Source organism: Oncorhynchus mykiss, chromosome 16 (genome assembly GCF_013265735.2).
Source record: "Oncorhynchus mykiss isolate Arlee chromosome 16, USDA_OmykA_1.1, whole genome shotgun sequence".
NCBI lineage: Eukaryota > Metazoa > Chordata > Actinopteri > Salmoniformes > Salmonidae > Oncorhynchus > Oncorhynchus mykiss.
This window is the reverse complement of record NC_048580.1, coordinates 74,439,751-74,465,263: the sequence shown is the minus strand read 5'-3', so window position 1 is coordinate 74,465,263 and position 25,513 is coordinate 74,439,751. Positions and strand designations below refer to the sequence as shown.

General features: G+C 46.1%; 1 protein-coding gene across 1 annotated transcript in view; it reads left to right on the top strand.

The window, feature by feature from the left end:
- Nucleotides 1-14,291: 14,291 nt before the first annotated feature.
- The window catches only part of LOC110518683 (XK-related protein 7-like), a 63,033-nt gene continuing 51,811 nt past the window's right edge, over nt 14,292-25,513 (top strand). The window contains exon 1 of the mRNA XM_036947800.1: nt 14,292-14,842. Within this exon, the coding sequence (XP_036803695.1) occupies nt 14,304-14,842 (539 nt within the window). The 5' untranslated portion in view covers nt 14,292-14,303. The remainder of the gene's footprint in view (nt 14,843-25,513) is intronic.

The following is a 25,513-nucleotide window of genomic DNA, read 5'->3' as shown; positions in this document are numbered from 1 at the left end:
TGGTACCTCATTAGCATAGCAGGTATTTATAGGGTAGGGTCATAATGGTACCTCATTAGCATAGCAGGTATTTATAGGGTAGTGTCATAATGGTACCTCATTAGCATAGCAGGTATTTATAGGGTAGTGTCATAATGGTTTACCATTAGCATAGCAGGTATTTATAGGGTGGTGTCATAATGGTACCTCATTAGCATAGCAGGTATTTATAGGGTAGTGTCATAATGGTACCTCATTAGCATAGCAGGTATTTATAGGGTGGTGTCATAATGGTACCTCATTAGCATAGCAGGTATTTATAGGGTAGGGTCATAATGGTACCTCATTAGCATAGCAGGTATTTATAGGGTAGTGCCATAATGGTACATCATTAGCATAGCAGGTATTTATAGGGTGGTGTCATAATGGTACCTCATTAGCATAGCAGGTATTTATAGGCTAGGATCATAATGGTACCTCATTAGCATAGCAGGTATTGATAGGGTAGTGTCATAATGGTACCTCATCAGCATAGCAGGTATTTATAGGGTAGGGTCATAGTGGTACCTCATTAGCATAGCAGGCATTTATAGGGTAGTGTCATAATGGTACCTCATTAGCATAATATATATTTATAGGGTAGTGTCATAATGGTACCTCATTAGCATAGCAGGTATTTATAGGGTGGTGTCATAATGGTACCTCATTAGCATAGCAGGTATTTATAGGCTAGGATCATAATGGTACCTCATTAGCATAGCAGGTATTTATAGGGTAGTGTCATAATGGTTTACCATTAGCATAGCAGGTATGTATAGGGTGGCGTCATAATGGTACCTCATTAGCATAATATATATTTATAGGGTAGTGTCATAATGGTACCTCATTAGCATAGCAGGTATTTATAGCGTAGTGTCATAATGGTTTACCATTAGCATAGCAGGTATTTATAGGGTGGTGTCATAATGGTACCTCATTAGCATAGCAGGTATTTATAGGGTAGTGTCATAATGGTACCTCATTAGCATAGCAGGTATTTATAGGGTTGGTGTCATAATGGTACCTCATTAGCATAGCATGTATTTATAGGGTAGGGTCATAATGGTACCTCATTAGCATAGCAGGTATTTATAGGGTAGTGTCATAATGGTACCTCATTAGCATAGCAGGTATTTATAGGGTGGTGTCATAATGGTACCTCATTAGCATAGCAGGTATTTATAGGCTAGGATCATAATGGTACCTCATTAGCATAGCAGGTATTTATAGGGTAGTGTCATAATGGTTTACCATTAGCATAGCAGGTATTTATAGGGTGGCGTCATAATGGTACCTCATTAGCATAATATATATTTATAGGGTAGTGTCATAATGGTACCTCATTAGCATAGCAGGTATTTATAGGGTAGTGTCATAATGGTACCTCATTAGCATAGCAGGTATTTATAGGGTAGGGTCATAATGGTACCTCATTAGCATAGCAGGTATTTATAGGGTAGTGTCATAATGGTACCTCATTAGCATAGCAGGTATTTATAGGGTAGTGTCATAATGGTTTACATTAGCATAGCAGGTATTTATAGGGTGGTGTCATAATGGTACCTCATTAGCATAGCAGGTATTTATAGGGTAGTGTCATAATGGTACCTCATTAGCATAGCAGGTATTTATAGGGTGGTGTCATAATGGTACCTCATTAGCATAGCAGGTATTTATAGGGTAGGGTCATAATGGTATCTCATTAGCATAATATATATTTATAGGGTAGTGTCATAATGGTACCTCATTAGCATAGCAGGTATTTATAGGGTAGTGTCATAATGGTACCTCATTAGCATAGCAGGTATTTATAGGGTAGGGTCATAATGGTACCTCATTAGCATAGCAGGTATTTATAGGGTAGGGTCATTATGGTACCTCATTAGCATAGCAGGTATTTATAGGGTAGTGTCATAATGGTACCTCATTAGCATAGCAGGTATTTATAGGGTAGTGTCATAATGGTACCTCATTAGCATAGCAGGTATTTATAGGGTGGTGTCATAATGGTACCTCATTAGCATAGCAGGTATTTATAGGGTAGGGTCATAATGGTACCTCATTAGCATAGCAGGTATTTATAGGGTAGTGCCATAATGGTACCTCATTAGCATAGCAGGTATTTATAGGGTGGTGTCATAATGGTACCTCATTAGCATAGCAGGTATTTATAGGCTAGGATCATAATGGTACCTCATTAGCATAGCAGGTATTGATAGGGTAGTGTCATAATGGTACCTCATCAGCATAGCAGGTATTTATAGGGTAGGGTCATAATGGTACCTCATTAGCATAGCAGGCATTTATAGGGTAGTGTCATAATGGTACCTCATTAGCATAATATATATTTATAGGGTAGTGTCATAATGGTACCTCATTAGCATAGCAGGTATTTATAGGGTAGTGTCATAATGGTACCTCATTAGCATAGCGGGTATTTATAGGGTAGGGTCATAATGGCACCACATTAGCATAGCAGGTATTTATAGGGTAGGGTCATAAAGGTACCTCATTAGCATAGCAGGTATTTATAGGGTAGTGTCATAATGGTACCTCATTAGCATAGCAGGTATTTATAAGGTAGTGTCATAATGGTACCTCATTAGCATAGCAGGTATTTATAGGGTAGTGTCATAATGGTACCTCATTAGCATAGCAGGTATTTATAGGGTAGTGTCATAATGGTACCTCATTAGCATAGCAGGTATTTATAGGGTAGTGTCACAATGGTTTAACATTAGCATAGCAGGTATTTATAGGGTGGTGTCATAATGGTACCTCATTAGCATAGCAGGTATTTATAGGGTAGTGTCATAATGGTACCTCATTAGCATAGCAGGTATTTATAGGGTAGTGTCATAATGGTACCTCATTAGCATAGCAGGTATTTATAGGCTAGGATCATAATGGTACCTCATTAGCATAGCAGGTATTGATAGGGTAGTGTCATAATGGTACCTCATTAGCATAGCAGGTATTTATAGGGTAGTGTCATAATGGTTTACCATTAGCATAGCAGATATTTATAGGGTAGTGTCATAATGGTACCTCATTAGCATAGCAGGTATTGATAGGGTAGTGTCATAATGGTACCTCATTAGCATAGCAGGTATTTATAGGGTAGTGTCATATTGGTACCTCATTAGCATAGCAGGTATTGATAGGGTAGTGTCATAATGGTACCTCATTAGCATAGCAGGTATTGATAGGGTAGTGTCATAATGGTACCTCATTAGCATAGCAGGTATTTATAGGGTAGGGTCATAATGGTACCTCATTAGCATAGCAGGTATTTATAGGGTAGTGTCATAATGGTTTACCATTAGCATAGCAGATATTTATAGGGTATGGTCATAATGGTACCTCATTAGCATAGCAGGTATTTATAGGGTAGTGTCATAATGGTACCTCATTAGCATAGCAGGTATTTATAGGGTAGGGTCATAATGGTACCTCATTAGCATAGCAGGTATTTATAGGGTAGGGTCATAATGGTACCTCATTAGCATAGCAGGTATTTATAGGCTAGGGTCATAATGGTACCTCATTAGCATAGCAGGTATTTATAGGGTAGGGTCATAATGGTACCTCATTAGCATAGCAGGTATTGATAGGGTAGTGTCATAATGGTACCTCATTAGCATAGCGTGCTGATGTCATTCACCTATTATCTTCAGTCTATGAATGTGGCCCACTAAGGCAATTCCACCACGCTTCCTGATTAACTTACGTACTCACTCGTGCCATAATCACTTTCCTTTCTTTCAACCAATGGGCATGACTCTGCTGCCCCTGATCGGTTCAACCTGTTATCAGCATCTCGCTTGAAGAGCGTTCTTCAGAGACGAGGCCTACCCCTTTACTATCCAATAAAAATTCCCTATTGTAGTCTGTCTCTGTTTTCATTCAGTTAAGCCTGTACTCGATTGAATTGTACTTTATTCAATAATTGAAGTGGGTACATATGTGCTTATTTGACACCCAGACTTCCTGTGTGTGTGTCTCACCAGACTTAAGGCTTAGCGGGACAGGAAAATGGTCCAATTCACACACTTATCAAGTGGAACATCCTTGGTCATCCCTACTGCCTCAGATCTGGTGGTTCTCACTAAACACACAAGCTTCGTTTGTAAATTATCTCTGAATGTTTGGAGTGTGAACCCGGCTGTCCGTCAATTGGTTCTCGGCGACAAATTCCCGGCAGTGTGGTTATGGAAGGGAAGATGGAGTTCACAAGCCCTGACAAGGCTGCGGGAATCCAGTTGATAGAGGTCCCAGTGTCCTGAGGAGAGGAAGAAGCAGAAGAAAATGAATAACTTGGTTACAAACAGTAACGCCTGAAAAAAAGCTTATCATAACTTTAGACAAACCCCCCCCCCCCCCCCCCCCCCAATGATAGACGGCCGTGGACTTTCTTAACCAACCCCTAATACAACCACCTAGCTACATCACAACCACCTAGCTACATCACAACCAGACCCTAATACAACCACCTAGCTACATCACAACCACCTAGCTACATCACAACCACCTAGCTACATCACAACCACCTAGCTACATCACAACCAGACCCTAATACAACCACCTAGCTACATCACAACCACCTAGCTACATCACAACCACCTAGCTACATCACAACCACCTAGCTACATCACAACCACCTAGCTACATCACAACCACCTAGCTACCTCACAACCACCTAGCTACATCACAACCAGCCCCTAATACAACCACCTAGCTACATCACAACCACCTAGTTACATCACAACCACCTAGCTACCTCACAACCACCTAACTACATCACAACCAGCCCCTAATACAACCACCTAGCTACATCACAACCACCTAGTTACATCACCTCCACCTAGCTACCTCACAACCAGCCCCTAATACAACCACCTAGCTACATCACAACCACCTAGCTACATCACAACCACCTAGCTACCTCACAACCACCTAGCTACATCACAACCAGCCCCTAATACAACCACCTAGCTACATCACAACCACCTAGTTACATCACAACCACCTAGCTACATCACAACCACCTAGCTACATCACAACCAGCCCCTAATACAACCACCTAGCTACATCACAACCACCTAGCTACATCACAACCACCTAGTTACATCACAACCACCTAGCTACCTCACAACCACCTAGCTACCTCACAACCAGCCCCTAATACAACCACCTAGCTACATCACAACCACCTAGTTACATCACAACCAGCCCCTAATACAACCACCTAGCTACATCACAAACACCTAGTTACATCACAACCACCTAGCTACATCACAACCACCTAGCTACATCACAACCAGCCCCTAATACAACCACCTAGCTACATCACAACCACCTAGTTACATCACAACCACCTAGCTACATCACAACCACCTAGCTACATCACAACCAGCCCCTAATACAACCACCTAGCTACATCACAACCACCTAGCTACATCACAACCACCTAGCTACCTCACAACCACCTAGCTACATCACAACCAGCCCCTAATACAACCACCTAGCTACATCACAACCACCTAGTTACATCACAACCACCTAGCTACCTCACAACCACCTAGCTACATCACAACCAGCCCCTAATACAACCACCTAGCTACATCACAACCACCTAGTTACATCACCTCCACCTAGCTACCTCACAACCAGCCCCTAATACAACCACCTAGCTACATCACAACCACCTAGCTACATCACAACCACCTAGCTACCTCACAACCACCTAGCTACATCACAACCAGCCCCTAATACAACCACCTAGCTACATCACAACCACCTAGTTACATCACAACCACCTAGCTACATCACAACCACCTAGCTACATCACAACCAGCCCCTAATACAACCACCTAGCTACATCACAGCCACCTAGCTACATCACAACCACCTAGTTACATCACAACCACCTAGCTACCTCACAACCACCTAGCTACCTCACAACCAGCCCCTAATACAACCACCTAGCTACATCACAACCACCTAGTTACATCACAACCAGCCCCTAATACAACCACCTAGCTACATCACAAACACCTAGTTACATCACAACCACCTAGCTACATCACAACCACCTAGCTACATCACAACCAGCCCCTAATACAACCACCTAGCTACATCACAACCACCTAGTTACATCACAACCACCTAGCTACATCACAACCACCTAGCTACATCACAACCAGCCCCTAATACAACCACCTAGCTACATCACAACCACCTAGCTACATCACAACCACCTAGTTACATCACAACCACCTAGCTACATCACAACCACCTAGCTACATCACAACCACCTAGCTACATCACAACCACCTAGTTACATCACAACCACCTAGCTACATCACAACCACCTAGCTACATCACAACCAGCCCCTAATACAACCACCTAGCTACATCACAACCACCTAGCTACATCACAACCACCTAGCTACATCACAACCACCTAGCTACATCACAACCAGCCCCTAATACAACCACCTAGCTACATCACAACCAGCCCCTAATACAACCACCTAGCTACATCACAACCAGCCCCTAATACAACCACCTAGCTACATCACAACCAGCCCCTAATACAACCACCTAGCAACATCACAACCAGCCCCTAATACAACCACCTAGCTACATCACAACCAGCCCCTAATACAACCACCTAGCTACATCATAACAGAGTACTTCAACAGTTGTCTTCACGTTGGCTTGTCCTTGTTTGGCTGATAGTGTGAGGAGTACTTCAATAGTTTTCTTCATGTTGGCCTGTCCTTGTATGGCTGATAGTATGAGGAGAACTTCAACATGGAGACCCTAGTCTGGGTTTCCAAAGGATCCAAAGACCTTCTTCAAAGCTCTATCCTTAAGCCCACCAGCCTGTTTCTCTGATTGGAGACAGGCGTCTGTGTCTCGTGTCCTGGCTCTTCTTCTCCCACACATCCATCCTTTGGTTGGATTCACAGAGTAACACAGCAATGTCCTTAAGGAGAGCAAACAGTGACCCACTTGCTAAGACAATTTCAGTTGTTGTCAGACCAACCCAGATGAAGGACACGTGCATAGCACCATACATGCACTTGATTGGGGGACTTTGAGGATAACAGAGTAGAGTAGCCCTTATATTTGCCCTTCATATTGGTTGCTCCATCCGTAGCTTTGCCAATGCACTTGGTCATGTCTAACTTCAGTTGATCCACGACATCTGTCAACAACTGGACAAAGTACTGTCCAGTGGACGCCTTACACCTCACAACAGCCACAAGCCTCTCTTTTACGACGTCTGTCACATATCTCACAATGACAGAGCTCTGGTCTTGAGAAGTTATGTCCTGAGTTGTGTCGATCTGGACAGAGACAGAGACATTCAGCTGGATAACGGTGCTAGTGGAACAACATCCAGCTGGATCACGGTGCTGGTGGAACAACATCCAGCTGGATCACGGTGCTGGTGGAGCAACATTCAGCTGGATCACGGTGCTAGTGGAACAACATTCAGCTGGATCACGGTGCTAGTGGAACAACATTCAGCTGGATCACGGTGCTAGTGGAACAACATTCAGCTGGATCACGGTGCTAGTGGAACAACATTCAGCTGGATCACGGTGCTAGTGGAACAACATTCAGCTGGATCACGGTGCTAGTGGAACAACATTCAGCTGGATCACGGTGCTAGTGGAACAACATTCAGCTGGATCACGGTGCTAGTGGAACAACATTCAGCTGGATCACGGTGCTAGTGGAACAACATTCAGCTGGATCACGGTGCTAGTGGAACACCATTCAGCTGGATCACGGTGCTAGTGGAACAACATTCAGCTGGATCACGGTGCTAGTGGAACAACATTCAGCTGGATCACGGTGCTAGTGGAACAACATTCAGCTGGATCACGGTGCTAGTGGAACAACATTCAGCTGGATCACGGTGCTAGTGGAGCAACATTCAGCTGGATCACGGTGCTAGTGGAACAACATTCAGCTGGATCACGGTGCTAGTGGAACAACATCCAGCTGGATCACGGTGCTAGTGGAACACCACTCAGCTGGATCACGGTGCTAGTGGAGCAACATTCAGCTGGATCACGGTGCTAGTGGAACAACATTCAGCTGGATCACGGTGCTAGTGGAACAACATTCAGCTGGATCACGGTGCTAGTGGAACAACATTCAGCTGGATCACGGTGCTAGTGGAACAACATTCAGCTGGATCACGGTGCTAGTGGAACAACATTCAGCTGGATCACGGTGCTAGTGGAACAACATTCAGCTGGATCACGGTGCTAGTGGAACAACATTCAGCTGGATCACGGTGCTGGTGGAGCAACATTCAGCTGGATCACGGTGCTAGTGGAACAACATTCAGCTGGATCACGGTGCTGGTGGAGCAACATTCAGCTGGATCACGGTGCTGGTGGAGCAACATTCAGCTGGATAACGGTGCTAGTGGAACAACATCCAGCTGGATCACGGTGCTGGTGGAACAACATCCAGCTGGATCACGGTGCTGGTGGAGCAACATTCAGCTGGATCACGGTGCTAGTGGAACAACATTCAGCTGGATCACGGTGCTAGTGGAACAACATTCAGCTGGATCACGGTGCTAGTGGAACAACATTCAGCTGGATCACGGTGCTAGTGGAACAACATTCAGCTGGATCACGGTGCTAGTGGAACAACATTCAGCTGGATCACGGTGCTAGTGGAACAACATTCAGCTGGATCACGGTGCTAGTGGAACAACATTCAGCTGGATCACGGTGCTAGTGGAACAACATTCAGCTGGATCACGGTGCTAGTGGAACAACATCCAGCTGGATCACGGTGCTAGTGGAACACCACTCAGCTGGATCACGGTGCTAGTGGAGCAACATTCAGCTGGATCACGGTGCTAGTGGAACAACATTCAGCTGGATCACGGTGCTAGTGGAACAACATTCAGCTGGATCACGGTGCTAGTGGAACAACATTCAGCTGGATCACGTTGCTAGTGGAACAACATTCAGCTGGATCACGGTGCTAGTGGAACAACATTCAGCTGGATCACGGTGCTAGTGGAACAACATTCAGCTGGATCACGGTGCTAGTGGAACAACATTCAGCTGGATCACGGTGCTGGTGGAGCAACATTCAGCTGGATCACGGTGCTAGTGGAACAACATCCAGCTGGATCACGGTGCTGGTGGAACAACATCCAGCTGGATCACGGTGCTGGTGGAGCAACATTCAGCTGGATCACGGTGCTAGTGGAACAACATTCAGCTGGATCACGGTGCTAGTGGAACAACATTCAGCTGGATCACGGTGCTAGTGGAACAACATTCAGCTGGATCACGGTGCTAGTGGAACAACATTCAGCTGGATCACGGTGCTAGTGGAACAACATTCAGCTGGATCACGGTGCTAGTGGAACAACATTCAGCTGGATCACGGTGCTAGTGGAACAACATTCAGCTGGATCACGGTGTCTCAGACAGTGTTCAGTAGACTCAAGCTGTTTATAGTAGACCCAGACTGTGTTCAGTAGACCCAGACTGTGTTCAGTAGACTCAGACTGTGTTCAGTAGACTCAGACTGTGTTCAGTAGACTCAGACTGTGTTCATTAGTCTCAGACTGTTTTCACTAGACTCAGACTGTTTTCAGTAGATCCAGACTGTGTTCAGTAGTCCCAGACTGTGCTCAGTATACTCAGACTGTGTTCAGTAGACCCAGGCTGTGTTCAGTAGACCCAGACTGTGTTCAGTAGACTCAGACTGTGTTCAGTAGACTAAGACTGTGTTCAGTAGACTCAGACTGTGTTCAGTAGACTCAGACTGTGTTCAGTAGACTCAGACTGTGTTCAGTAGACCCAGACTGTGTTCACTAGACTCAGACTGTGTCCACTAGACTCAGACTGTGTTCAGTAGACCCAGACTGTGTTCAGTAGACTCAGACTGTGTTCAGTAGACCCAGACTGTGTTCAGTAGACCCAGACTGTGTTCAGCAGACTCAGACTGTGTTCAGTAGACTCAGACTGTGTTCAGTAAACCCAGACTGTGTTCAGTAGACTCAGACTGTGTTCAGTAGACTCAGACTGTGTTCAGTAGACTCAGACTGTGTTCAGTAAACCCAGACTGTGTTCAGTAGACTCAGACTGTGTTCAGTAGACTCAGGTTGTGTTCAGTAGACTCAGGCTGTGTTCAGTAGACTCAGACTCTGTTCAGTAGACTCAAGCTGTTTTCAGTAGACCCAGACTGTGTTCAGTAGTCCCAGACTGTGTTCAGTAGACGCAGGCTGTGTTCAGTAGACTCAGACTGTGTTCAGTAGACTCAGACTGTGTTCAGCAGACCCAGGCTGTGTTCAGTAGAGTCAGACTGTGTTCAGTAGACTCAGACTGTGTTCAGCAGACTCAGGTTGTGTTCAGTAGACTCAGTCTGTTTTTAGTAGACCCAGACTGTGTTCAGTAGACCCAGACTGTGTTCAGTAGACTCACACTCTGTTCAGTAGACTCAGACTGTGTTCAGTAGACCCAGACTGTGTCCACTAGACTCAGACTGTGTTCAGTAGACCCAGACTGTGTTCAGTAGACTCAGACTGTGTTCAGTAGACCCAGACTGTGTTCAGTAGACCCAGACTGTGTTCAGCAGACTCAGACTGTGTTCAGTAGACTCAGACTGTGTTCAGTAAACCCAGACTGTGTTCAGTAGACTCAGACTGTGTTCAGTAGACTCAGACTGTGTTCAGTAGACTCAGACTGTGTTCAGTAAACCCAGACTGTGTTCAGTAGACTCAGACTGTGTTCACTAGACCCAGACTGTGTTCAGTAGACTCAGACTGTGTTCAGTAGACCCAGACTGTGTTCAGTAGACCCAGACTGTGTTCAGTAGACCCAGACTGTGTTCAGCAGACTCAGACTGTGTTCAGTAGACTCAGACTGTGTTCAGTAAACCCAGACTGGGTTCAGTAGACTCAGACTGTGTTCAGTAGACTCAGACTGTGTTCAGTAGACTCAGACTGTGTTCAGTAAACCCAGACTGTGTTCAGTAGACCCAGACTGTGTTCAGTAGACCCAGACTGTGTTCACTAGACTGAGACTGTGTTCAGTAGTCCCAGACTGTGTTCAGTAGTCCCAGACTGTGTTCAGTAGACTCAGACTGTGTTCAGTAGACTCAGACTGTGATCAGTAGACTCAGACTGTGTTCAGTAGACTCAGACTGTGTTCAGTAAACCCAGACTGTGTTCAGTAGACTCAGACTGTGTTCACTAGACTCAGACTGTTTTCAGTAGATCCAGACTGTGTTCAGTAGATCCAGACTGTGTTCACTAGACCCAGACTGTGTTCAGTAGACTCAGACTGTGTTCAGTAAACCCAGACTGTTTTCAGTAGACCCAGACTGTGTTCAGTAGACTCAGACTGTGTTCAGTAGACCCAGACTGTGTTCAGTAGACCCAGACTGTTTTCAGTAGACCCAGACTGTGTTCAGCAGACTCAGACTGTGTTCAGTAGACTCAGACTGTGTTCAGTAAACCCAGACTGTGTTCAGTAGACTCAGACTGTGTTCAGTAGTCCCAGACTGTGTTCAGTAGACTCAGACTGTGTTCAGTAGACTCAGGCTGTGTTCAGTAGACTCAGGCTGTGTTCAGTAGACTCAGACTGTGTTCAGTAGACTCAAGCTGTTTTCAGTAGACCCAGACTGTGTTCAGTAGTCCCAGACTGTGTTCAGTAGACGCAGGCTGTGTTCAGTAGACTCAGACTGTGTTCAGTAGACTCAGACTGTGTTCAGCAGACCCAGGCTGTGTTCAGTAGACTCAGACTGTGTTCAGTAGACTCAGACTGTGTTCAGCAGACTCAGGTTGTGTTCAGTAGACTCAGTCTGTTTTTAGTAGACCCAGACTGTGTTCAGTAGACCCAGACTGTGTTCAGTAGACTCAGACTGTGTTCAGTAGACTCAGACTGTGTTCAGTAGACCCATACTGTGTCCACTAGACTCAGACTGTGTTCAGTAGACCCAGACTGTGTTCAGTAGACTCAGACTGTGTTCAGTAGACCCAGACTGTGTTCAGTAGACCCAGACTGTGTTCAGCAGACTCAGACTGTGTTCAGTAGACTCAGACTGTGTTCAGTAAACCCAGACTGTGTTCAGTAGACTCAGACTGTGTTCAGTAGACTCAGACTGTGTTCAGTAGACTCAGACTGTGTTCAGTAAACCCAGACTGGGTTCAGTAGACTCAGACTGTGTTCACTAGACCCAGACTGTGTTCAGTAGACTCAGACTGTGTTCAGTAGACCCAGACTGTGTTCAGTAGACCCAGACTGTGTTCAGTAGACCCAGACTGTGTTCAGCAGACTCAGACTGTGTTCAGTAGACTCAGACTGTGTTCAGTAAACCCAGACTGGGTTCAGTAGACTCAGACTGTGTTCAGTAGACTCAGACTGTGTTCAGTAGAGTCAGACTGTGTTCAGTAAACCCAGACTGTGTTCAGTAGACCCAGAATGTGTTCAGTAGACCCAGACTGTGTTCACTAGACTGAGACTGTGTTCAGTAGTCCCAGACTGTGTTCAGTAGTCCCAGACTGTGTTCAGTAGACTCAGACTGTGTTCAGTAGACTCAGACTGTGTTCAGTAGACTCAGACTGTGTTCAGTAGACTCAGACTGTGTTCAGTAAACCCAGACTGTGTTCAGTAGACTCAGACTGTGTTCACTAGACTCAGACTGTTTTCAGTAGATCCAGACTGTGTTCAGTAGATCCAGACTGTGTTCACTAGACCCAGACTGTGTTCAGTAGACTCAGACTGTGTTCAGTAAACCCAGACTGTTTTCAGTAGACCCAGACTGTGTTCAGTAGACTCAGACTGTGTTCAGTAGACCCAGACTGTGTTCAGTAGACCCAGACTGTTTTCAGTAGATCCAGACTGTGTTCACTAGACCCAGAGAACATCGGCCGTGATAGATGTAATGGATAGACTATTTCTTTACATAAAGACCTATAGATTATAATTTATATGATGCTCTGTTCTGTGCTGCACTAAACCTGTTTACAAAAAAAAAAACAATTCTCCTTTTGAGTTTCCACTGAGCCACAGCTGTTTATCTAATCAATATAGTAGCTCATTGCTGGAGCTATAGCAACTCAAAGACTAGTGTGCAGTCAGTCGGTGTGTTCTGTTAACACACATTGAACACACACACACACACACACACACATAGACACACTCTCTCTCACTCAGACTCTCCTTCTCTGTCTGTCTCTCTTGCTCTCTCTTTCTCTCCCTCTCCCTCAGACTCTCCCTCTCAGACTTCCCTCTCAGACTCTCCCTCTCCCTCAGACTCTCCCTCTCCCCCAGACTCTCCATCTCAGAATCTCCCTCTCCCTCAGACTCTCCCTCTCTGTCGCTCTCTCTTTCTCTCTCTTTCTCTCCCTCTCCCTCACTCTCCCTCTCAGACTCTCCCTCAGACTCTCCCTCTCAGAATGTTCCTCTCCCTCAGACTCTCCCTCTCTGTCTCTCTCTCTTTCTCTCTCTTTCTCTCCCTCTCCCTTTCCCTCACTCTCCCTCTCAGACTCTCCCTCTCCCTCAGACTACCTCTCAGACTCTCCCTCTCCCTCAGACTCTCTCTCTCTCTCTCCCTCTCAGACTCTCTCTCTCTCTCTCTCTCAGACTCTCTCTGTCTTCTTCTTTAAACAATCACCACAAAACTCTTTACTCATTGGTGAGTACTGTAGGTGTGCCGACTGACGCAGGCGTAGACTAGAGAGGGAAACCGTGTTGACAGGTGTAATATCCAGACGCATCTTACTGTATACCCTCCATAGCCTACATACTATACCATACTACTATAGCTACTGTAAAACTGCTGTGTGACACTTTTAGTATTTTTTTTAAAGATATTTAACTAAACATTAATTGAATTAATTAGTTTTACCACAGTGAAATGTAGCCGGTGTGTATTGATCGATGATCCACGTAATGCTCCAGACTCGTATGACGTAAACAGCCGCTTCGCTGTGAGCGCTTGCTGTCAGTCATAGTCTACATTAGCCTACATAACAGTATTGAGTCCTTGGTTAGGAAAATATCTCCGCATTGAAATACATAACTGACAAACGCTGTGTTATTCAGTGTGATGATAATACGTTTAATAAGAATGTAATGACATTTAATAGCCAATTAAACGATGAGCCGTTTGTTGCCTGTCTGAGAAACCTCTCTCTCTCTCTCTCTCTCTCTCTCTCTCACAGCCCCTCCCGTCTCACTCTCACCCTCTCCCTTTCCCCCAATCTCTTTCCTACAACAAACATGGCAGCTAAATCGGATGGAGCAGCCGTGTCTGTGCAGAATACCGACAACCTCGTAGCACCACCACCCCGATCTATTATAGCAGCCAAGCCCGACCAGGATGCCTCTCCGTACCCCTATGCCTCCAAGCCCTACTCGCTCCTGGACTGCTACTGGGTGATGTGCGCCCTGTTTGTCTTCTTCTCAGACGTGGCCACCGACCTGTGGCTTGCCGCGGACTACTACCTGAGACGGGACTACTGGTGGTTCGGGCTGACACTGGTCTTCGTGGTGGTTCCCTCCACCGTGGTTCAGGTGTTGAGTTTTAGATGGTTTGTCTACGACTACACGGATATCAGCGGTAGCAGCAGCGGTGCGGTAGGAGACGAGTGTAATTTCAGCACCAAGGGCAGCGCCAACACCTATGAAAAGCGCGGCGGTGACGGATGCTCGTCGGCGGGGCTGGCTGGGACAGGGAGCGAGACTCGGAGATGCTGCAGAGTGTGCATGTGGTTTTTTCAGAGTACCCTTCACATCCTCCAACTTGGCCAAGTCTGGAGGTGAGATACAGAGCGTATTAATATGAAGTGTGCCCATCTGCTACTTAGAAGAAAGGCAATAAAACGGAGGAAGCGATCGATAGGAGACACGTGTGCACTTGTACGTGCAGACAGACAGGACGACCTGCTCCACACTCTCCCTCTCTCTCTCTCAGAGAGGTTATAATCAAACTGGTCTCTTAGACTCGACATGACATAGTACCTATACATAACCGTAGGTTAGATGACTTAATAAGGTAAAAGCGAAAGGAGGATGGTTGGTTAGACGTATAAACCAAAAGTTGCTTGTTCGAATTTCATCGTGGACAACTTTATAATTGTTTTCTGATTAACAACTTTGCAACTACGTATAACTTTGTTTTTGTTGCTATTGTACAACTACTTAGCATGTTAGCTAACGTTAACCTAACACTTTCAGCTAACCCTTTAACCTAACTCCTAACCTTAACCTCAACTTTAACCCCTAACCCCTAGAGCTAGCTAACGTTAGCCACACAGCCACAACAAATAGGAATTCGTATTTCGTTTTGTAATTTTTTGCAAATTCGTAATATATTGCACACATTTTAAATCATAACACATCATATGAATTGTAATCTGTAACATATCATACGAAATGGAAAGATGGCCATCCACAAACTAATACATACCATACGAAACGTAACATCATACTAAATGGAGTGTCTGGGATTTATCCTACAGAATAATACGAAATGTTCTGAGACCACGTTGCACTGACAGATGGGACCGCATGCGCCAAATCAAATCTACTCCTACAGTCATGGTCGAGTGATTCTAGAATGTCTCTCTGTGTGTGTGTGTGTGTGTGTGTGTGTGTGTGTGTGTGTGTGTGTGTGTGTGTGTGTGTGTGTGTGTGTGTGTGTGTGTGTGTGTGTGTGTGTGTGTGTGTGTGTGTGTGTGTGTGCGTGCATGCGTGTGTGTGCGTGTGAGGGTTGGGAGAGAAAACAGTGTCGCTGTGCTAGCTGGTGGCCCCGGGGTTCTGGTAGAGGGAGAAGCAGACTGTCAGAGTGTTAGATTGAGCTGAAAAGGATAGTATTATCGACCAAGACGTCTGTCTGCCTCTTGTCCATGACTGGTAGGCAGGTTGGGGCTGTCGCTGGTCTGGTGTGCTGCTCAATGTCTCTGTTTAAAATGTGTGTGAGGTGAATTTGCACAGTTCTGGTAGTGTTTCATGATGGAATGATGACGATGATGATGGTGGGGATGGAGATGATAATGATGGTGATGAGGATGGTGGTGGTGATGATGATGGTAGTGATGGTGGTGATGATGGTAGTGGTGATGGTGATGATGATGGTAGTGAGGATGATGATGGTGATGACGATGATGATGATAGTGATGACGATGATGACGGTGATGATGATGTTGGTGACAATGATGATGGTGATGATGACGGTGATGATGATGATGATGGTGAAGATGGTGGTGATGATAATGGTGATGATGGTGATGATGAGGATGATGATGGTGATGTTGATGATGATGTTGATGATGATGGTGATGAAGGGGCGCATATTGCTATTTGTCCATGATCTCTTTGCACAAACTGTCATAAATATTTAATGTAAGTAGATATAGACTGCTTCATATGTTTGTAAGACGTACACAACCTTTCTTTCTGTCCACATAGAGTATTTCCTGTTATTTCCACATACAGTATTTCCTGTTCCTGTTTCCTGTTCCTGTCTAGCCACTGCCAGTCCAGAATTAGCAAAACCTGAGGCCAGGTTAATTAACAATCACATACCATCCACTAAATGAAAAGGAATCAAACAGAGCAGAGACTCAGGGGGAATGCTAATATGGTATAAATCTGAACTAATTAATTCAATCGAATTGAATCAAAACAGGAGAATTCTTTATATGGTTAAAGATCAACAAAAACATCTTCCTCTGTGCCACATATATTCCCCCCTCAGAGTCACCCTACTTCAATGAAGAGAGTTTCTCCATTCTAGAGGGGGAAATTAGTCACTTTCAGGCCCAAGGCAACGTACTGGTCTGTGGAGACCTGAATGCTAGAACAGCAGAAGAACCAGACACTATTAACAGTCATGGGGATAAACACCTACCAGGAAGCAACAACCTTTCCCTCCCCACATACCCCCACAGCAACAACTATGACAAAGTGAAAAATAAAAAAGCTCTGTGGAACACTGGGTCTGTACATAGTCAATGGTAGGCTGAGAGGGGACTCTTTTGGTAGGTACACCTACAGCTCTGTCGAACACTGGGTCTGTACATAGTCAATGGTATGCTGAGAGGGGACTCTTTTGGTAGGTACACCTAGAGCTCTGCGGAACACTGTGTCTGTACATAGTCAATGGTAGGCTGAGAGGGGACTCTTTTGGTAGGTACACCTACAGCTCTGTCGAACACTGGGTCTGTACATAGTCAATGGTATGCTGAGAGGGGACTCTTTTGGTAGGTACACCTAGAGCTCTGCGGAACACTGTGTCTGTACGTAGTCAATGGTAGGCTGAGAGGGGACTCTTTTGGTAGGTACACCTACAGCTCTGTCGAACACTGGGTCTGTACATAGTCAATGGTAGGCTGAGAGGGGACTCTTTTGGTAGGTACACCTACAGCTCTGTCGAACACTGGGTCTGTACATAGTCAATGGTAGGCTGAGAGGGGACTCTTTTGGTAGGTACACCTACAGCTCTGTCGAACACTGTGTCTGTACATAGTCAATGGTAGGCTGAGAGGGGACTCTTCTGGTAGGTCCACCTTCAGCTCTTCCCTTGGCAGCAGCACTGTAGATAACTTCCTCACCGACCTAAACCCAGAGTCTCTCTGAGCCTTCACAGTCAGCCCACTGACACCTCTCTCTGAGCCTTCACAGTCAGCCCACTGACACCGCTCTCTGAGCCTTCACAGTCAGCCCACTGACACCTCTCTCTGAGCCTTCACAGTCAGCCCACTGACACCTCTCTCTGAGCCTTCACAGTCAGCCCACTGACACCTCTCTCTGAGCCTTCACAGTCAGCCCACTGACACCTCTCTCTGAGCCTTCACAGTCAGCCCATTGACACCGCTCTCTGAGCCTTCACAGTCAGCCCACTGACACCTCTCTCTGAGCCTTCACAGTCAGCCCACTGACACCTCTCTCTGAGCCTTCACAGTCAGCCCACTGACACCTCTCTCTGAGCCTTCACAGTCAGCCCACTGACACCTCTCTCTGAGCCTTCACAGTCAGCCCACTGACACCTCACTCAGACCACAGTAAAATCACAGTGTATCTGTGGAGAGCAGAACCCTACCAAAAAGCAATTAGTAGCCAAAAAATACAATCTCTCCTGGACAGTCATCTTGAAAAGCCAAAATGTAGAAAGTTCACGACAGAAAATAGGGAATGGGGGTGACATTATCAAGGAAGCAGACGGAGTATCATTCAAAAGGATCTCTGTATCTACGGTTTAAAGGCAGCTGGTATATTATCTATGTCCTCTCATGTCTCCTGTCCTCTCTTCACCTCACATGTCTCCTGTCCTCTCTTCACCTCACATGTCTCTTCTCATGTCTCCTCTCATGTCTCCTATCCTCTCTTCTCCTCCCATGTCTCCTCTCATGTCCTCTCTTCTCAACTCATGTCTCCTATCCTCTCTTCACCTCACATGTCTCTTCTCATGTCTCCTCCCATGTCGTCTCTTCTTCTCTAATGCCTCCCTGTCCTCTCATCTCTTCTCCTGACCGCTCTTGACCTCTCATGTCTCCGCCCATGTCCTCTCTTCTCCTCCCATGTCTCCTCCCATGTCCTCTCTTCTCCTCTCATGTCTCATATTCTGTCCTCTCTTCTTCTCTCATGTCTCCTCTCCTGTCCTCTCTTCTCCTCTCATGTCCTCTCTTCTCATGTCTCCTCCCATGTTGTCTCTTCTCCTCTCCTGTTTTCTTTTCTCCTCTCATGTCCTCGCATGTCTCCTCTCATGTCTCCTCTCATGTCTCCTCCCATGTCTCCTCCCATGTAATTTCTTCTCTCCTCATGTCTCCTCTCCTGTCCTCTCTTTTCCTCTCACATCCTCTCTTGTCCTCTAATGTCTCCTCCCATGTCCACTCTTCTCATGTCTCCTCTCATGTCCACTCTTCTCTTCTCATGTCTCCTCTCATGTCCACTCTTCTCTTCTCATGTCTCCTCTCATGTCTCCTCATGTCTCTTCTCTTCTCATGTCTCCTCTCATGTCCACTCTTCTCTTCTCATGTCTCCTCTCATGTCCACTCTTCTCCTCTCATCTCCTTTCATGTCCTTTCTTCTTCTCTCTTCTCCTCTCATGTCTCCTCATGTCCTCTCTTCTCCTCTCATGTCTCCTCTCATGTCTCCTCATGTCCTCTCTTCTCTTCTCATGTCTCCTCTCCTGTCCTCTAATGTCTCCTCCCATGTCCACTCTTCTCATGTCTCCTCTCATGTCCTCTCTTCTCTTCTCATGTCTCCTCTCATGTCCTCTCTTTTCTTCTCATGTCTCCTCTCATGTCCTCTCTTCTCTTCTCATGTCTCCTCTCATGTCCTCTCCTCTCTTCTCATGTCTCCTCTCATGTCCTCTCTTCTCCTCTCATGTCTCCTCTCATGTCCTTTCTTCTCCTCTCATGTCTCCTCTCATGTCCTCTCTTCTCCTCTCATGTCTCCTCTCATGTCCTTTCTTCTCCTCTCATGTCTCCTCTCATGTCCTCTTTTCTCCTCTCATGTCTCCTCATGTCCTCTCCTCTCTTCTCATGTCTCCTCTCATGTCCTCTCCTCTCTTCTCATGTCTCCTCATGTCCTCTCTTCTCCTCTCATGTATCCTCTCATGTCTCCTCTCATGTTCTCTCTTCTCTAATCATATCTAATTACACCTCCCTCCCTCTGTCTCTCTCTCTCTCTCCCTCCCTCTTTCTCTCTTTCCATCCCTCTGCCCACCTGTCCCATTTCAGGCAGCTGAGATAAATGCGATGTTGTGGTGTGTGTGTGTGTGTGTGTGTGTGTGTGTGTGTGTGTGTGTGTGTGTGTGTGTGTGCGTGCGTGCGTGCGTGCGTGCGTGTGTGCGTATATGTGTGTCTGTACAGTGTCCTCCTGGGTTCAGTCTGTCTGCCTGTATGTCTCTGAGATAAGATGAGGTGATTGCATCATTCTGTATCTCTATATGACAGTAGGGGTCTGTGTAAGGTATGCTGTCTCTCTAGCAGAAGAGTGTTTGAGACTGTCTATGTTTGAGACTGTCTGTGTTTGAGACTGGCTGTCAACATGGTCATAAGTTGAATAGACCAATCAGGAGAAGTAGCGATGCCAGAAGTGAGATACCAAGAGCCTGGCTCAGCCCAATCACAGCCCAGTCACTGCCCAATCACAGCCCGGTCACTGCCCAATCACAGCCCAGTCACTGCCCAATCACAGCCCGGTCACTGCCCAATCACAGCCCAGTCACTGCCCAATCACAGTCTAGTCACTGCCCAATCACAGTCTAGTCACTGCCCAATCACAGCCTAGTCACAGCCCAGTCACAGCCCAGTCACTGCCCAATCACAGCCCGGTCACTGCCCAATCACAGCCCAGTCACTGCCCAATCACAGCCCGGTCACTGCCCAATCACAGCCCAGTCACTGCCCAATCACAGTCTAGTCACTGCCCAATCACAGTCTAGTCACTGCCCAATCACAGTCTAGTCACTGCCCAATCACAGTCTAGTCACTGCCCAATCACAGCCTAGTCACAGCCCAGTCACAGCCTAGTCACTGCCCAATCACAGCCTAGTCACTGCCCAATCACAGCCCAGTCACTGCCCAATCACAGCCCAGTCACAGCCCAGTCACAGCCTAGTCACTGCCCAATCACAGCCCAGTCACTGCCCAATCACAGCCCGGTCACTGCCCAATCACAGTCTAGTCACTGCCCAATCACAGTCTAGTCACTGCCCAATCACAGTCTAGTCACTGCCCAATCACAGTCTAGTCACAGCCCAATCACAGTCTAGTCACTGCCCAATCACAGACCAGTCACAGAACAGTCACTGCCCAATCACAGTCTAGTCACTGCCCAATCACAGTCTAGTCACTGCCCAATCACAGTCTAGTCACTGCCCAATCACAGTCTAGTCACTGCCCAATCACAGACCAGTCACAGAACAGTCACTGCCCAATCACAGTCACAGCTTCCTTTTGGGAATGTTTGTCAACATGTGTTGTAAACCGTGCCTGTAACCCATGGCAACAGCCTCCTCTCCTCTCTGCTCCCTGTAAACAGCCTCTCTACAGTAGAATTAAGTACCACGGCCTCTCTACAGTAGAAATTAGTACCACAGCCTCTCTACAGTAGAAATCAGTACCACATCCTCTCTACAGTAGAAATCAGTACCACAGCCTCTCTACATTAGAAATTAGTACCACAGCCTCTCTACAGTATAAATCAGTACCACAGCCTCTCAATAGTATAAATAAGTACCACATCCTCTCAATAGTATAAATAAGTACCACATCCTCTCAATAGTAGAAATCAGTACCATAGCCTTTCTACAGTAGAAATCAGTACGACAACCTCTCTGCATTAGAAATTAGTACCACATCCTCTCAATAGTAGAAATCAGTACCATAGCCTCTCTACAGTATAAATCAGTACCACAGCCTCTCTGCATTATAAATTAGTACCACAGCCTCTCTACAGTATAAATCAGTACCACAGCCTCTCTGCAGTAGAAATCAGTACCACATCCTCTCTGCAGTAGAAATCAGTACCACAGCCTCTCTACAGTATAAATCAGTACCACAGCCTCTCTGCAGTATAAATTAGTACCATATCCTCTCAATAGTAGAAATCAGTACCATAGCCTCTCTACAGTATAAATCAGTACCACAGCCTCTCTGCATTATAAATTAGTACCACAGCCTCTCTACAGTATAAATCAGTACCACAGCCTCTCTGCAGTAGAAATCAGTACCACATCCTCTCTGCAGTAGAAATCAGTACCACAGCCTCTCTACAGTATAAATCAGTACCACAGCCTCTCTGCATTATAAATTAGTACCACAGCCTCTCTACAGTATAAATCAGTACCACAGCCTCTCTGCAGTAGAAATCAGTACCACAGCCTCTCTGCAGTAGAAATCAGTACCACATCCTCTCTGCAGTAGAAATCAGTACCACAGCCTCTCTACAGTATAAATCAGTACCACAGCCTCTCTGCAGTAGAAATCAGTACCACATCCTCTCTGCAGTAGAAATCAGTACCACAGCCTCTCTACAGTATAAATCAGTACCACAGCCTCTCTGCAGTATAAATTAGTACCATATCCTCTCAATAGTAGAAATCAGTACCATAGCCTCTCTACAGTATAAATCAGTACCACAGCCTCTCTGCATTATAAATTAGTACCACAGCCTCTCTACAGTATAAATCAGTACCACAGCCTCTCTGCAGTAGAAATCAGTACCACATCCTCTCTGCAGTAGAAATCAGTACCACAGCCTCTCTACAGTATAAATCAGTACCACAGCCTCTCTGCATTATAAATTAGTACCACAGCCTCTCTACAGTATAAATCAGTACCACAGCCTCTCTGCAGTAGAAATCAGTACCACAGCCTCTCTGCAGTAGAAATCAGTACCACATCCTCTCTGCAGTAGAAATCAGTACCACAGCCTCTCTACAGTATAAATCAGTACCACAGCCTCTCTGCAGTATAAATCAGTACCACAGCATCTCCACAGTAGAAATCAGTACCACAGCCTCTCTGCAGTAGAAATCAGTACCACAGCCTCTCTACAGGAGAAATCAGTACCAGAGAGAGAGAGAGAGAGAGAGAAAGAGAGAGAGAGAGAGAGAGACGGAGAGAGAGAGAGAGAGAGAGAGAGAGAGAGAGAGAGAGAGAGAGGAGAGAGAGAAATCCATTCATCTACGGTCCTCAAGGTCGCCCTGTGAGTTTTACCAGCTTGTATGTGTTTGGATGTATTGTATGAACAGTTAATGGTAAGCCCAGGATAGACGTAATGCCCAGTGTTTACATCAAATCAAATCAAATTTTATTTGTCACATACACATGGTTAGCAGATGTTAATGCGAGTGTAGCGAAATGCTTGTGCTTCTAGTTCCGACAATGCAGTAATAACCAACAAGTAATCTAACTAACAATTCCAAAACTACTGTCTTGTACACAGTGTAAGGGGATAAAGAATATGTACATAAGGATATATGAATGAGTGATGGTACAGAGCAGCATAGGCAAGATACAGTAGATGATATCGAGTACAGTATATACATATGAGATGAGTATGTAAACAAAGTGGCATAGTTAAAGTGGCTAGTGATACATGTATTACATAAGGATGCAGTCGATGATATAGAGTACAGTATATACGTATGCATGTGAGATGAATAATGTAGGGTAAGTAACATTATATAAGGTAGCATTGTTTAAAGTGGCTAGTGATATATTTACATCATTTCCTATCAATTCCCATTATTAAAGTGGCTGGAGTTGAGTCAGTGTCATTGTCAGTGTGTTGGCAGCAGCCACTCAATGTTAGTGGTGGCTGTTTAACAGTCTGATGGCCTTGAGATAGAAGCTGTTTTTCAGTCTCTCGGTCCCAGCTTTGATGCACCTGTACTGACCTCGCCTTCTGGATGATAGCGGGGTGAACAGGCAGTGGCTCGGGTGGTTGATGTCCTTGATGATCTTTATGGCCTTCCTGTAACATCGGGTGGTGTAGGTGTCCTGGAGGGCAGGTAGTTTGCCCCCGGTGATGCGTTGTGCAGACCTCACTACCCTCTGGAGAGCCTTACGGTTGAGGGCGGAGCAGTTGCCGTACCAGGCGGTGATACAGCCCGCCAGGATGCTCTCGATTGTGCATCTGTAGAAGTTTGTGAGTGCTTTTGGTGACAAGCCGAATTTCTTCAGCCTCCCGAGGTTGAAGAGGCGCTGCTGCGCCTTCTTCACGATGCTGTCTGTGTGAGTGGACCAATTCAGTTTGTCTGTGATGTGTATGCCGAGGAACTTAAAACTTGCTACCCTCTCCACTACTGTTCCATCGATGTGGATAGGGGGGTGTTCCGTCTGCTGTTTCCTGAAGTCCACAATCATCTCCTTAGTTTTGTTGACGTTGAGTGTGAGGTTATTTTCCTGACACCAAACTCCGAGGGCCCTCACCTCCTCCCTGTAGGCCGTCTCGTCGTTGTTGGTAATCAAGCCTACCACTGTTGTGTCGTCCGCAAACTTGATGATTGAGTTGGAGGCGTGCGTGGCCACGCAGTCGTGGGTGAACAGGGAGTACAAGAGAGGGCTCAGAACGCACCCTTGTGGGGCCCCAGTGTTGAGGATCAGCGGGGAGGAGATGTTGTTGCCTACCCTCACCACCTGGGGGCGGCCCGTCAGGAAGTCCAGTACCCAGTTGCACAGGGCGGGGTCGAGACCCAGGGTCTCGAGCTTGATGACGAGCTTGGAGGGTACTATGGTGTTGAATGCCGAGCTGTAGTCGATGAACAGCATTCTCACATAGGTATTCCTCTTGTCCAGATGGGTTAGGGCAGTGTGCAGTGTGGTTGAGATTGCATCGTCTGTGGACCTATTTGGGCGGTAAGCAAATTGGAGTGGGTCTAGGGTGTCAGGTAGGGTGGAGGTGATATGGTCCTTGACTAGTCTCTCAAAGCACTTCATGATGACGGATGTGAGTGCTACGGGGCGGTAGTCGTTTAGCTCAGTTACCTTAGCTTTCTTGGGAACAGGAACAATGGTGGCCCTCTTGAAGCATGTGGGAACAGCAGACTGGTATAGGGATTGATTGAATATGTCCGTAAACACACCGGCCAGCTGGTCTGCGCATGCTCTGAGGGTGCGGCTAGGGATGCCGTCTGGGCCTGCGAGGGTTAACACGTTTAAATGTTTTACTCACCTCGGCTGCAGTGAAGGAGAGACCGCATGTTTTCGTTGCAGGCCGTGTCAGTGGCACTGTATTGTCCTCAAAGCGGGCAAAAAAGTTATTTAGTCTGCCTGGGAGCAAGACATCCTGGTCCGTGACTGGATGATATCGCAGTACACACACACACAATATTGTCTAGCTAACCTTGTGGGGACATGGTTTAGTCCCATTCAAAATCCTATTTTCCCTAACCCATACTCTTACCCTTAACCCTAACCTTAACCCAAAAACCTAAGCTTAACCTTTACCCTAAACATAAACCTAATTCTATCCCTAACCTTAACCTAACCTTAACCCATAACCCCTTAGAAATAGCATTTGACCTCGTGGGGACGAACAAAATGTCCTCAATTGGTGGACTTTTTGTTTGTGCACCATTGTTGTGGGGGATTCTGGTTCCCACAAGAAGAGTTAAACATGTCCACACACACACACACACACACACACACACACACACACACACACACACACACACACACACACACACACACACGTGATATCTTTCCATATTTCTGTCAGGGGCCTGTTCCCAAACCTTCCACAGGTCGGGCAGACTAAACACACCTTCCCCAGTCAGACTAAACACACCTTCCCCAGGTAGGACAGACTAAATACACCTTCCCCAGTCAGACTAAATACACCTTCCTCGGGTAGGACAGACTAAATGCACCTTCCTCAGGTAGGTGAGACTAAATACACCTTCCCCAGTCAGACTAAATACACCTTCCTCAGGTAGGGGAGACTAAATACACCTTCCTCAGGTAGGGCAGACT